Below are 10,330 nucleotides of genomic sequence, written 5' to 3'. Positions count from 1 at the left end.
TTGGGCCAATCTATTTTATTCAGCTGCCAACACAAGGAAAGCATCTAGCTACAAATGCAGCCATCACATCTTATTTTGAAAAACCAAGGGTCGAACTGCACTGAAATCTTAATTAACAGATTAATTGGTTTATAGTTACACTAGCTGGCTTTAAATTTAGGATAGGCATAAATTACCTAAATTGAGAGGTAAGGGAAATAATTTAAGAGTATGTTTAAAATCCACTGTGGCTGCAGAACGCTTGTATACATTAACGGTTATCAATGGACAGCATAGCTCCTGGCTCCATATAATTTTTTTGTCACCATATTATTGAGAGAAAAATAAACAGGAAAGGAATTCGTCAGAAGATGACTGACATGTACACTGGCGAATGATAATGTAGGGAATAAAATATGGTAGCCAATTGGGTTTAAGAAGAACGGCGGGATTTCCTGTGCGTTACCCAATCTTGGAGACCCCACCCTTTGTGTTTCCCGCACCGTCAATCAAAATAGAAACAATTGACTAGAATCACCGATTGCAGCCAGCCTTCGATTACTGTAATCATGTTTCGCTTGTGGTAATACAGAGATTCTGCGAAATAAAATAATTCACGCAATGACTGGTATGTAATGTTCAACCTAACCATCGGTATGTTTGCACCCTTTAGCTAAGCTAATGTTAGCTAGCTGTTTTAATATTTTTCCAACAGCTTAGCCAACAGTGAACGTTAGCCTGCATGCTAGCCACAACTACAACATACGTAGCTAGCTAAGGCTTCAGACAGTTTGATCAACTCCACACCGCAGCTGTAATGGAGGTCAGTCCAGCTTGAAGTGTTACGTTATAGCTAGTAGAATAGCTAGAAACAAATTTGCTGCCGTTTCCCGTGTGGAGATTAAACTTAACTCTGGTTTGTTTTGCTCCGTTTCCTTCATTCTGTACCTTGTAACGTTAGCCCCAGAACAGCCAGTGAAACAAGAGGAAATGGCTGCCTTGGACGTGGACAGCAGTCAAAGCGAGTTTCTGCAGCAAGACTGTGGCACAGGAGATCAGGTAGCTAACGTTGCTATTTAGAAATTGCCCTCGTATGCTTCTCGGTTAGGGTTTCAGTAAGTGCGTGGTGCTTTGTGAAGTTCACACGTTTTAACATTTGTAGTAAAAGTCGAACTTCCTGTGTGGCACCGGACTAACGGCCACCCACTTTCTTCCTTTTAAACCCGCCCATTGTGGGTAGGACACTCAGTCGTCATCGCTCGCTCTGCTGGCAGCTACCTGCAGCAAGATCGAGTCGGCATCATCAGATGGGGGTAACGGTGCTGCCGCTGCAGTGGTAAGTCACCACCACTGGCTCTGCAATAATGTAGACAACCCCAAAATGTAGCTATCTTTTATCAATAGAACGCGAGTTGTGTCGGCAGAGATATGCCCAAAGGCCTTCATGTAAGTGAGCTCATATTTGGTTCACACAATATGAAGTTAGGGTTCTCATGCACCTTCTAGACAAACAATACTCTGGTCATTAAACACCTCTAAACCAATCTTCAAATATGTTGCTAAATCGTGTGAACAAGCAGCACCAAGCTCTTATTCCTATATTCTTCATGAATGGTAATAACTTTTGCGATTTATTTTTTAATGCACGTAGTTATTCATAACTAATCATGCTATGGCTTTTCCAACTGGCTGAATACAATAAATAATTGGCTTACTGTTTTTTTTAATGTAAGTAATTATTTCACTGCTATCTCTAACATGACATACTTCATCTCAATGTTGCAATCTGCATCTTAATGAGGCACCTTCTATGCAAATGAATAGTTTTTATTCACTAAAACAAGACGTTTTATCCTGCAGACGACAGACCTAACATCCATCCAGTTAACAGGGAACCCAGATAGATGGGAGGTTTTGACCCCCACAACAACACGGAAGGAGGAACCTGGCGCGGTCCATATCCAGAGTCGGGGGATCGTGACATCAAACGGACAGTATGTTCTTCCTCTCCAGAACCTTCAGAACCAACCGATCTTTGTGACATCAGGAAGCGACACCTCCGCCAACACAGTGCCTAACATTCAGTACATTCAGACAGCTGATGGACAGCAATTGAGCTTCTCCACCTCCAGTGAGGACGGGGCCACTCTGAGCCAAGATGCCACAGGGCAGATCCAGATCTTGCCTGACGGAACTCAGACTATAAGTGTGACTGGGGCCGGAGACATCCTTACTAATAACCAGAACCTCATATCACAGACTGGTCATGTCCAGCAGATCCAGGGTGTTTCTATTGGCAGCTCCACCTTTAACAACCAGGGTCAGGTTGTCACTAATGTGCCTATGGGGTTGCCAGGGAACATCACCTTTGTCCCCATTAGCAGTGTGGACCTGGACTCCCTGGGCCTCTCTGGTGCTCAGACTATAGCAACAGGGGTCACTTCTGATGGCCAGCTCATCATGACCAGTCAGCCTGTGGACAGCTCTGAGAGTTTGGAGAAGACAGGTGACCAGCACTCGCAAACACTGTCTGTAAATGACTCGAATGCTAATGCAGACATGTATGTGCCAACGTCCTCCGCCCAGCTGCCTGAGGCCATGGATGAGACGGGTGTTCTAACCCAAGCCCCAGAGGCGACAGACCCCTCTGGTCTCCAGGGCTACATTCAGCAGAACCAGGTCCAGAACATCCAGGTGTCCTCAGGCCAGTCCATCATCCAGCTGCAACAGGTGCCAGTCCAGACCAGTGATGGTCAGCTGGTGCAGGCAGCAGGGGGACAGACCATGCAGAACGTTCAGCTCATCAACCCAGGGACCTTCATCATCCAGGCCCAGACCGTCACGGCCTCAGGGCAGATCCAGTGGCAGACCTTTCAGGTGCAGGGGGTCCAGAACCTCCAGAACCTCCAGCTGTCCACCAACCCAGCCCAGCAGATCACACTGGCCCCATTGCAAACCCTGTCTCTGGGCCAGGGAGAAGCGCAACAGATCCCCAACCTGCAGACTGTGACTGTCAACTCTTTGGTCCAGGCAGGCATTCAGTACCAGCAGGCAGAGGACACCAACAGCCCTGGAGGTATGGTCTCCTCCTGCATCATGTACACATCCAGCAGACATAAACACCATAATAGTTAGTAACACTGGTGGTTTAACAGCAACATTTGAAAGTTTTCACACCCCTTGACTTTTTCCACATTTTGTTGTGCTACAGCCTGAATTTAAAATCGATTAAATTTAACTTTTTTGTCACTGGCCTACACACAATACTACACACAATAATGTCAAAGTGGAATGATGTTTTTTGAAATGTTAAAAAAGTTAATAAATTAAAAATGTCTTGAGTCAACAAGTATTCAACCCCTTTGTTATGGCAAGCCTAAATACGTTCAGGAGTAAAAAATATGCTTAATAAGTTGCATGGACTCACTGTGTGTGCAACAGTGGGGGCTGGTGGGAGGTGCTATAGAAGGATGGGCTCATTATAATGGCTGACATGGAATGGTATCAAACATATGGAAACCACATATTTGACACCGTTCTATTTATTCCATTCTAGCTGTTACAATGAACCTGTCTTCCTATAGCTCCTTCCACCAGCCTCCACTGGTGTGCAATAATAGTGTTTAACATGATTTACTACCTCATCTCTGTACCTCACACATACAATTATCTGTAAGGTTCCTCAGTCGAGCAGGGAATTTCAAACACAGATTCAACCAAAAAGACCAGGGAGGTTTTCCAATGCCCCGCAAAGAAGGGCACCTATTGGTAGATGGGTAAAACAATAAATGATATCCCTTTGAGCATTGTGAAGTTATTAATTACACTTTGGATGGTGTATCAATACACTGTCACTACAAAGATACAGGTTTCATTTCTAACTCAGTTGCCGGAGAGGAAGGAAACAGCTTAGGGATTTCACCATGAGGCCAATGGTGACTTTAAAACAGTTATAGAGTTTAATGGCTGGTTAGGAGAAAACTGCGGATAGATCCACAAATTTGTAGTTACTCCACAATACTAACCTAATTGCCAAAGTGAAAAGAAGGAAGCCTGTACAGAATACAATTATTCTAAAACATGCATCCTGTTTGCCACAAGGCACTAAAGTAATACTGCAAAAAATTTGCGAAGCTATTCACTTTTTGTCCTGACTAAAGTGTTATGTTTTTGTGCAAATTCATTGCAACACATTACTGAGTACCACTCTCCATATTTTCAAGCATAGTGGGCGGGCTGCATCAGGGTATGGTATAACTGTAATCATTAAGAAATGGGGAGTTTTTCAGGATTAAAAAAATAAACGGAATGGCGCTAAGCGCAGGCAAAATCCTAGAGGAAAACCTGGTTCAGTCTGCTTTCCACCAGACACTGTGAGATCTAATTCACCTTCCAGCAGGACAATAACCTTAAACACAAGGCCAAATCTACACTGGAGATGCTTACCAAGAAGACAGTGAATGTTCCTGAGTTTCCGAGTTACAGTTTTGACTTAAATCGTCTTGAAAGTCTATGGCAAGACCTGAAACTGGTTGTTTAGGCAATGATCAACAACCAATTTGACTGAGCTTGGAAGTATTTTTAAAAGAATAATGGGCAAATGTTTTCTCAATCCAGGTGTGGAAAGCTCTTCGAGACTTACCCAAATCGCAGCCCAAAGGTGATTCTAACATGTTGCCTCAGGGTTGAATACTTATCTAATCAAGATATATTAGTGTTTTATTTTTCATACAAAACAATGACAATTAAATGGATTTGAATCCCACTTTGTAACACAACAAAATGTGTAAAAAGTGAAGGGGTGTGAATACTTTCTGAAGGCACTGAATGTAGGAAACCATGGGGGTCTGAAAAAAATGACCATCCCCAGGAAGTAGACTACAGGAAGTATACTATTTAATTATTGAGTCACCTGATATAAGCCTCCTGAGGCATCAGGCATGATTTGCGCTGCTCTGGTGAGGATTATTAGCTATATATTCTTGTCAAATTTGCAAATATTTTCTTATAAATAAAACAAAGTTGTTAATGTAAGAACACACATTTAACAACAGAACGTGTGTGTGTGTGTAACAATAACAACATTTTCAGCCGAATAGCTGAAAAATATGTCTGTGCCCTTGAGCAAAGCACTTAACCCTAATTGTTCCTGTAAGTTGCTCTGGATAAAATCGTCTGCTAAATGACCAAAATGTTACAATTTAAACAATTCTCTGACTATATAATCAACACCCTTTTATAGATCTGTGAGATATAATATAAACAATCGTATGATTAATTCTTTGAAGATTTGAAGGGTGTGTAAATCATAATGGTTTTGTGTCAAGCTGTCCATCCACACATTGTCAAGTTTGAACAGGGGTTTTAAATTTGTTTATAGCCAAACTGTCATGAAATCTTTTTAAAAGCATTTAGCGAAGAAGCACTTTTCACTGTGTGGCTTTTGCAGTCCATTTAGCATGCAATTGTTAAAGGTTGTGTTGATATTGATGTGTGGATTGATTGGTCTCCCTCCAGACGTCCAGATAAAGGAGGAGCCGGACTCCGAGGACTGGCAGCTGGGCAGTGACTCCACTCTGAACACCAGTGACCTTTCCCACCTGCGGGTCAGACTAGAGGACGAGGAGGACCAACTCGGCGAGGGGGGCAAGCGGCTACGCAGGGTGGCCTGCACCTGCCCCAATTGCAAAGAGGCTGGGGGGAGGTGAGTGAGCTCATACTGCGTACCCTGCTTATAGTGACTACGCTTACAGTGCTCAACAGCTTATAGTGGTCAGAAAACTCTAGATAGAATCTTTCCTGTGTTTAGAATACTAGTTCCCAAGGTTTTGGGGTCTGAATGGGAAAGACAAATACCCTCCCCCTCTCACCAGCATTGGCGCACAAAGGCCCCAAAAACAGAGCAAGTACACATCTATAAGGCCGTATATGCAGTATATGAGTGTGTGTGTTTGTGTTCTCTCAGAGGATCCAACATGGGGAAGAAGAAGCAACACATCTGTCACATTCCGGGCTGTGGGAAGGTGTACGGGAAGACATCCCACCTGCGAGCGCACCTGCGCTGGCACTCAGGGGAGCGGCCCTTCGTCTGCAGCTGGATGTACTGTGGGAAGAGGTTCACACGCAGCGACGAACTGCAGAGACACAGAAGGACACATACAGGTGCACCCTCCGTCACCTCAACATTTGCATTACATTTTACATTTTGAAAACTTACCTTGTAGGTTGCGCTTTTCACCAATGTAAAGTGTCCTCTTCTGTCTTTGGAAAGATATCATTCAGTATAATAGCATTAGTCCTGTAAAACGGATTACATAATGAGTTAATAGTAGTGATGTAGAAGTGACATCGTTTGGTCTGTCCTACTGTTAAAACTTGTCTGGTTTCTCTCTCTCTCTGACAGGGGAGAAGAAGTTTGTCTGCCCGGAATGTTCCAAGCGCTTCATGCGGAGCGACCACCTGGCCAAGCACATTAAAACTCACCAGAACAAGAAAGGAGTCATGAACTCTGTGAGCAACGCGGTGGTGGGCTCCATGGAGTCCGCGGGCTCGTCAGACAGCATCATCACGGCGGGCGGCACCACCCTCATCCTCACCAACATTCAGCAGGGCTCCAGTAACTCCCAGGACATCCTGGCCAATACTGAAATCCCACTACAACTGGTCACTATAGCAGCCGGAGAAGTCCTAGAGATGGCCGAGTCACAGTGACACTCACTTGCTCATCACTCATTTTCCCTGCTTATATATATATATATTAGTACCAGTCAAAAGTTTTTTACACACCTACTCATTCCAGGGTTTTTCTTTATTTTTACTATTTTCTACATTGTGGAATAATAGTGAAGACATCAAAACTATGAAATAACACATGGAATCATGTAGTAACCAAGAAAGTGTAAAACAAAACAAATATATATTTTATATTTGAGATTCATCGGAGTAGCCACCCTTTGCCTTGATGACAGCTTTGCATTCTCTCAACCAGCTTCATGGGGTAGTCACCTGGAATGCATTTCAATTAACAGGTGTGCGTTGTTAAGTTTATTTGTGGAATTTCTTTCCTTAATACATTTGAGCCAATCAGTTGTGTTGTGACAAGGTAGGGTTGGTATACAGAAGATAGCCCTATTTGGTAAAAGACCAAGTCAATATTATGGCAAGAACAGCTCAAATAAACAGAGAAATGACACTAGGTCATCATCATTACTTTAAGACATGAAGGTCAGTCAATGCGGAACATTTCAAGAACTTTGAAAGTTTTTTAAGTAGAGTCGCAAAAACTATGCTTCACAGAGTTCAAGTAACAGACACATCTCAGCACATCAACTGGTCAGAGGAGACTGAATCAGGCCTTCATGGTCGAATTGCTGCAAATAAACCACTGCTAAAGGACACCAATAAGAAGTAGAGACCTGTTTGGGCCAGGAAACACGATCAATGGACATTAGACCGGTGGAAATCTGTCCTTTGGTCTGATGAGTCCAAATTGGAGATTTTTGTTTCCAACCGCCATGTCTTTATGAGATGCAGAGTAGGTGAACAGATGATCTCTGCATGTGTGGTTCCCACCGTGAAGCATGGAGGAGGTGGTGTGGGAGTACTTTGCTGGTGACACTGATTTATTTAGAATTCAAGGCACACTTAACCAGCATGGCTACCACAGCATTCTGCAGCGATATGCCATCCTTTTTGGTTTGAGCTTAGTGGGACTATCATTTGTTTTTCAACAGGACAATGACCCAACACACCTCCAGTCTGTGGAAGGGCTACTTGACCAAGAAGGAGAGTGATGGAGCACTGCATCAGATGACATGGCCTCCACAATCACCTGACCTCAACTCAATTGAGATGGTTTGGGATGAGTTGGACCGCAGAGTGAAGGAAAAACAGCCAACAAGTGCTCGGCGTATGTGGGAACTCCTTCAAGACTGTTGGAAAAGCATTCCTCATGAAGCTGGTTGAGAGAATGCCAAGAGTGCAATGCTGTCATCAAGGCAAAGGGTGGATCTTTGAAGAATCTATATTTTGATTTAACACTTTTTGCATACTACATGATTTAATGTGTTATTTCATAGTTGTGATGTCTTCACTATATTACTAAATAGTAAAATAAAGAAAAACCCTTGAATGTATATATATATATATATATATATATATATATATATATATATATATATATATATATATATATATAATTAGACTAGTAGTCGGTTGAAGTCTGTAAGCAGTCTTTTTACTGGGGTGGGGGTGCAAAGAAAAGCGTTAAATGTGGTTCCAATACATACGCACTGAAATGCCTTATTTTCTATCATATTGTGGAGTTGAAAAAGGGGAACAGCGCATAGTTTTTAAGCTACTGTCGATTGTTTAAAGGTTTGAGTTAAATGTGTGTTTAAAAAATGGTTTAGAAATTAAGCGATTGGCTATTGCCAGCCTGAAACCCTTGTTACGTTTTTTAATGACAGCCATGGTTAGGTCTGTGTCAAAATCCTTTAAAAAAAACATTAGTACGGTCTTCCTGATTTATGTTTGTGTCATATTTGTGCTTGCCTAAAACCATCAGCAAGCTTTACCCACATCCTGCTCAGTTGCATCCTGAATAATATTGCAGGTGGCAAAAAGAAAACAATTGCATATTTAAAATGTTGTATAATAATTCCTATTGAACTTCTACAATTGATCGGATGTTGTAATATGCATTTCTTGCAAATCAAGTATTTTTAATGAACAGCTATATCATCGTAAACTGGTTTTATGGTATCTCAAACTCCAAGCTCTTTAAATGGCTTTTTAAATGTGTATAGTGTAATATTCAGATGTGTTTATTTTGTAAAAACGTGATTTCTAAATGACTCACAATTTAGAAAGTCAAGTCATTTTTAGAAAGAGAAAAAAAAAGAAGCCATGCTAAGGGGTTGAATTGCCAAATTTGACTTTAATCTCAGGGTGACTTGGTCATGCACGGTAGAACAATCCTCCCCTGTAGCCCCTAGAGATGTTGTGGGGTGTTGTGTAGAGAGGTGTTATTCGATGGACCAAAAGCATAGTTGAATTATGCTGTCACCGTGTTACCTATGCTCTATAAACTATGTCAGGGTCCTTAGATGACAACCCCCCCCCCCCCCTTTATGAAATAGTTTGGTAAAGAGATGCGCTCTGTGTCTGCGCCTCGCTCAATCAGCCCTCTAAGACAGAAGTGAAGTGGTATCGCACGAGGCAGTACTCTCTTAATAGCACTCTTCTCTTCATCTGTAGTTTGATCATTCTCTTTTTGTATAAACGTATTTGTATACTGCCCATGTTGGTTATCCTTGTTTATCTCTTGTCAGTAAATGTTTCTGTCTCTGTCTTATTTCTTTTAATCGGAGTGTTATTTTGACTCCCTTTTCTGTAGTAATATATCTATGTTATTATTCAGATTATGAAATGTAAGATTGAAGAAAGTGAATTGTGTGCATTGTATCTGCTGTTGTAGTGACTGGTTCTGGGACGTTGTCTTCAACTCAGAAGGCCCCCAGTGGCTTTAAGTCCACCATGATATCATTGAAACGTATTATACCCTGTGTGGTCATTAACAAAACACTATATTATACCTCACAGATTCACATTTAGAAGTGAACATGTCATTTTTACAATCTCAAAAAGTTTCAATCCAGATGTTTGTCATGGATCATTATAAACATTTTTGTAACGTGGTATTCATTTCATTGATTTTATTCTGTTTTGCGGGAAACAATTGTACAATGTCCACTTTTTGAGGGCATCTTGTTATTTCATACAAAAATGACTAAACATTACCTGGTAGTACGTTGTCTTGTTATTATTGTACTATTATATTATTATGATGTTATGATATACTATGAAGCGGTTAGTTTTGGACACGCAATCTGATTGGTCAAAAATGCGTTGCAGACGTGGTGTTAGGACTGCATTCAAGTGGCATAATTCTTAAACGAGAAATTCAGTATTTGTTAAATATGATAATGTTGTTGGGGTAGCGCCAGAAGGGCTGGCAGTTCACGTAGATTTTCTGCACGCTTTCATTGGTCTACTAAAGTGTTGGCACCTCTCTGTTGGCAGTCCAGTCCAGTAGATGTCACTGCAGCCAAAGGAGCAGGAGACAAACTGACCCTCTGACCTTCCTAGAGCCCCCTGCCGTTTCACTCATCAAGCCACTGAACCCTACAGGAGGTAAAAAAAAAAAAAGAGTTACATGTAATCTCCATGAATATGCCTTTCTTAGTTTATGAATTCCAGTTTCCTGACTTTTGATGTCTTTACCTCTGTATAGTGACCCAAAAAGAAAAAGGGATTTTCACAAAAATACATTTTGTATTTTAAAGCTTCA

At 41.7% G+C, this 10,330-nt stretch overlaps 1 protein-coding gene across 7 annotated transcripts; it reads left to right on the top strand.

Annotated features, from left to right (window-relative positions):
* The first annotated feature begins 455 nt into the window (after positions 1–455).
* On the top strand, positions 456–9,789 carry LOC109866740 (transcription factor Sp3). 7 transcript variants are annotated; one of them, XM_031795220.1, is made up of 8 exons: positions 458–607; positions 695–802; positions 941–1,038; positions 1,220–1,315; positions 1,840–3,055; positions 5,497–5,683; positions 5,945–6,141; positions 6,383–9,789. In XM_031795220.1, exons 3-8 carry the CDS (start codon positions 970–972, stop codon positions 6,688–6,690), a joined length of 2,073 nt encoding a protein of 690 aa, XP_031651080.1. In that variant the 5' UTR covers positions 458–607; positions 695–802; positions 941–969; the 3' UTR covers positions 6,691–9,789. The 7 variants fall into 7 exon arrangements, with proteins under 7 accessions (XP_020311171.1, XP_020311180.1, XP_020311163.1 ...); XM_020455582.2 differs by lacking the exon at positions 695–802 and having other exon boundaries at positions 456–607; positions 1,229–1,315; XM_020455591.2 differs by lacking the exon at positions 695–802 and having other exon boundaries at positions 456–607; positions 1,864–3,055.
* The last annotated feature ends 541 nt before the right edge of the window (positions 9,790–10,330 follow it).

This window comes from Oncorhynchus kisutch, linkage group LG2 (assembly GCF_002021735.2).
Source record: "Oncorhynchus kisutch isolate 150728-3 linkage group LG2, Okis_V2, whole genome shotgun sequence".
NCBI classification, from domain to species: Eukaryota; Metazoa; Chordata; class Actinopteri; order Salmoniformes; family Salmonidae; genus Oncorhynchus; species Oncorhynchus kisutch.
The sequence above is the reverse complement of the archived record's forward strand: the minus strand, read 5'-3'. Positions and strand labels throughout refer to the sequence as shown.

Excerpts from the sequence above, each read along its gene's own strand:
- LOC109866740 (XM_020455574.2), top strand. Across the intron at positions 1,039-1,219 it reads ACTGTGGCACAGGAGATCAG|GACACTCAGTCGTCATCGCT; the intron begins GTAGCTAACGTT and ends CATTGTGGGTAG. Across the intron at positions 6,142-6,382 it reads ACACAGAAGGACACATACAG|GGGAGAAGAAGTTTGTCTGC; the intron begins GTGCACCCTCCG and ends TCTCTCTGACAG.